General features: G+C 33.9%; 1 protein-coding gene across 1 annotated transcript; it reads left to right on the top strand.

The window, feature by feature from the left end:
• Positions 1–226: 226 nt before the first annotated feature.
• LOC132621275 (pectinesterase-like) lies at positions 227–4155 on the top strand. Its single transcript, XM_060335484.1, has 3 exons — positions 227–1282; positions 3190–3402; positions 3495–4155. Exons 1-3 carry the CDS (start codon positions 289–291, stop codon positions 3971–3973), a joined length of 1686 nt encoding a protein of 561 aa, XP_060191467.1. The 5' UTR covers positions 227–288; the 3' UTR covers positions 3974–4155.
• The last annotated feature ends 208 nt before the right edge of the window (positions 4156–4363 follow it).

Below are 4363 nucleotides of genomic sequence, written 5' to 3' on the forward strand. Positions count from 1 at the left end.
TAAGTTAGCCTACCTCAACTTATTTTTTTTTTGGGCTTATAAGCTGCTTATTTTAAGCCCATCCAAACAAACTCATAGTCTCTATGTGGTAGGGAGGGTCCTGTCTAATCCCAACCCTCAAGGTGGTCTTTAATTTTATTAAAAAAAAATATGACAAAAATGTTACGTCTGACTTTTATTTGTGAGACATCCGTTTCGTATCCCGTTTCATCTATTTAAGGACGACCAACATGAAGAAGCTCCACAACTACAAGAAAAGAAATTAACTTGAAGTTCAGTGAAGTCATCATGGCAACTTCAAGTCAACCTTTTCTAAACACACCTAAAAGAAAAACCTTTTCCTTCAAATCTCTTTATATTTTTCTAGCCCTAGCTGCTGTTGTTTGCTCCATTGCAATAGTTTCTATTGTATACTTCCATGGCAGCAATAACTCTTTTCTTTCTGTAAAATCCCCCAATATTTGTGAACACGCTGTTGATCAATCATCATGCTTAGCCATAGTGTCAGAAGTAATAACACCATATTCTGCTTCTGCAGCCAAAAACAAGAAGGTAGAAATTTTACAAATGATTTTGCACAAAACATCATCCCAAATCCAAGAAACCACCACGTTTATTAAAAATGTCCGACTTCGAATTAACGATAAAAGAGAGCAATCATCTCTAGCAATTTGCTTAGAGTTGATGGACATGTCTCGTGACAAAATCATGGACTCCATGATGGCACTTGGGAAGTTGAGTGCTTCGAATTCGATTTATTTTGATGCTCATACATGGCTTAGTGCTGTGCTCACAAACCATAACACTTGTATGGATGAACTTCATGATGGTCAAGCCCAATCCATTATGAAGCCCATTCTCAAAGACTTAATGTCTAGAGCAAGTGCTTCTTTGGCCTTAATGGTTACATTAGCACCAAAAAACTTGTACCATGATGACCTTAGAGTGCCTATACAAGGAGATTTTCCTTCATGGGTTAGTCCAGCAGATAGGGAGATTTTGGAAGCTAATTCGGAATTAGCGAAAATCAATGCTAATGTGGTGGTGGCAAAGGATGGTAGTGGTAAATATAAGACTCTTAATGAAGCTATTGCATCAGCACCAATTAATAGCAATAGTCGATATGTTATACACATCAAGAAAGGATGGTACAAGGAGAATGTTGTGATAGCTTCAAATAAGAAAAATATAATGCTTCTCGGTGATGGAAGGGAAGATACTGTTATAACTGGCAACTTGAATTATGCTGCTGGAACGGGAACCTTTAATACGCCAACCGTTGGTAAAATTTACTTATTTCCTCTTCGCCCTTGGTTTTAGAGTTTAACTTCCCCAACTTGCACTATCCTGTCATTTAAAAGATAAATATAACTAACTGTTCAAAATATGATAAGATTGTGACTTGGAAAATAAATCAAATAGCTTGTTAAAAGTAGTAAGTAATATGTATATACGTACACGGACCATGTAATTTTTTTGACAGTAATTATTTTAACACGTCTCACTTTTTACCAGCTAATAAATCAGAGGAGTTGTCGAATTTTTTATGAACCAAAACGGGTTGTTCGCATCACAACTTGCGAACTGTTAGTTCTTTTAACTGACGCCTCATCATGTATTTTTAAAAAATTTGCACACTAACCTCATTATAGGTGTAAATGTTAATGCATATAATGAGACATTAAATTATAATAAAAGTTTATATATTATATTTAGGCTAGACTTTCCTCCATTGGTTATTTCTTTCATTAATTAAGTAGGCATTTGGCCATAGAAATCAAATTTGCTTTTCACACTTTATTTGAAATTTTAAAGTTGGAATAGTTTTTTGTTATAGTTTTTGCAACTATTATTTGGTTGTTTGAATGTGCTCTTTCTCAAAAATATGAAATATGATTTATACCCCAATTTCTAAAAACTTGCAAAATCGCCCGACTTGACTGACTTACCCAAATTTGTCATCCTTATTATTTTCTTTCTCTATCCGAACCACATTCGTTAACTCTAATCCTTATTATTTTATGCACATTCTTTAACTTCAATGCTTTTTTTTTTAAAACGACAACTCCGAAAGTTTTTTTTCTATGAAGTTTAGAATATTGGGTAATGGGTAGTAGATCATGCAACAATTTGGTGGCTGATATAAATGAGGACGTTTTTATAAAAATAAAAAAATTTAGGATCAAATTTGAAAAGAAAAAATAATGTAATGGTCCAAAACTGAAAGTGAAAAAAATGAAAACAGGGTCTTAGGTGTTTTTTGAAATTCCACATACAACTTCAATTTGTATATTGAATTTTCATAACCAAATAGCTGAATTTCAAATAAAGTGAAAAACATTTTTAGAAAAAAAGTGAATAATTCTGGAGGCCAAACGGGTCCTAAAATCAACCTAAATTGAATTGTGCCTAGAAAAACAAATAGATATGTTTGTCTTTTAGAAGCAGAGAGGCGTAGAAGTTGAAATATTGTTAAAGCTTCAAAGAGATTAGTAGATGGTATCAACGAAGTGGATGGTTGTTAAACAAAAAAAAAAAAAAAAAATTTGCAGTTCGCACGAGGCTTTGCGAACTACATCATTTTTTTTTTTAACAACAATTATGTTTTGGGGTTCACAGGATAACCAGTGAACTATTATAATCTTTTTTCTTAAAGTTTATAGCAAACGAACGACGAGGAGGCGTCTGTTAAAAAAGCTAACAGTTTGCAATACAAGGTGCAAACAACCCGCTTTGGTGCATAAAAAATTTATCAACCCCTTTTGAATTATTACCTTATAAAATGTGCTCCGGACTCTTTCATAATATGTAACATGTCATTTTCTAGGTTACCATCCAACTTTTAATGAATGGTTACTTGCCATCTATTTAAGAAAAGTGTTATCCTCTATTTCATTTTATATAATCTGTTTGACTAAATTTTAAAAAAAGGGTTGGAATTTGTAGTATTAAATAAGTCTTCACATTTCTGCAGTTATAAAATTATGACATTAAGGATAAGCTAGAAAGTTTATAATTAAACTATGTCTAAATAAAATAAAATGTAACGGTCTAAAAAGAAAGAGTATACATAAAATAGAACAAATGATACACTTTTAGATAATTTTTACAGAAATCAAATCCAATGTTTATATTAAATGGATTGTGAATGAAAGTTAACAAGCTCTTGTTTGGATTTGTGATATGCAGCATGTAATGCTGATGGATTCATAGCACAAAATATCCGTTTCCAGAACTCGGCAGGTCCACAGGGGCACCAAGCCGTAGCACTTCGTGTTACAGGGGACAAATCCGTCATCAACCGCTGCAAAATAGATGCCTATCAAGACACGCTCTACGCCCACAACCAACGTCAATTCTACAAAGATTGTTACATAACTGGAACTGTCGATTTCATCTTTGGTAATATTAAAATATGCGACCATCTCAATTCAATTTTTTTTTTCTTTTTCAAAAAGCGCGTCTCTCACGTGTGCGGATATAATTCTTTTTAGGTAATGCTGCGGTCGTGTTTCAAAAGTGCAACATTGTTGCTAGGAAGCCAATGAAAGGACAGCAAAACATGCTAACAGCGCAAGGCAAGACAGATAAGAACCAAAACACTGGAACTTCAATTCAAAAGTGTTCAATAACGCCGAGCAAAGACTTAGCACCAGTTAAGGGATCTTTTAAGACATTCTTGGGCCGTCCGTGGAAGATTTACTCAACCACGGTATTCATGGAGTCATACATTGATAACCATATAGATCCAGCAGGGTGGGCCCCATGGGATGGTAATGTTGGATTGGACACATTGTACTATGGTGAGTACAAGAACAATGGACCAGGATCTGATACTAGCAAAAGGGTAACATGGAAAGGCTACCATGTTATTACTAAAGCTTCTGAGGCTATGAAATTTACAGTGTCACAGATGCTTCAAGGAGGGTCTTGGATTAAAGATGCTAGAGTGTCCTTCATACCTGGGCTTTAATTTAAACTAGTATCTTAATTCTGCCAAGCATGAACCCGTTTCGGTTAGCATGTTAAATAAATAAATACATGTTTGGATGGAATGCAAAAAGTGATGATAATTCTGCCAAGAATGAACCCGTTTGGGTTAGCATGTTAAATAAATAAAAATATGTTTGGATGGAATGCAAAAAGTGATGATAATGGGTTAGTGTTTCCTTTTTTTTTATTATTTTTTTATTTTTTATTAACACAATAAATAACTAGCTAGGGACTTAGGAATAAGACAAGCGATAAAAATTTATGGATGCTCTGCGTCCAATGTTTTAATATATAGATGGTGATATTTCAGGTAGAAAAAGGAAACAACTAATAGTTGGGGTGTGAAACTCGCCAAAAAGTGATAGTTCAG

Source organism: Lycium barbarum, chromosome 12 (assembly GCF_019175385.1).
Source record: "Lycium barbarum isolate Lr01 chromosome 12, ASM1917538v2, whole genome shotgun sequence".
In the NCBI taxonomy this organism is placed as follows: domain Eukaryota; kingdom Viridiplantae; phylum Streptophyta; class Magnoliopsida; order Solanales; family Solanaceae; genus Lycium; species Lycium barbarum.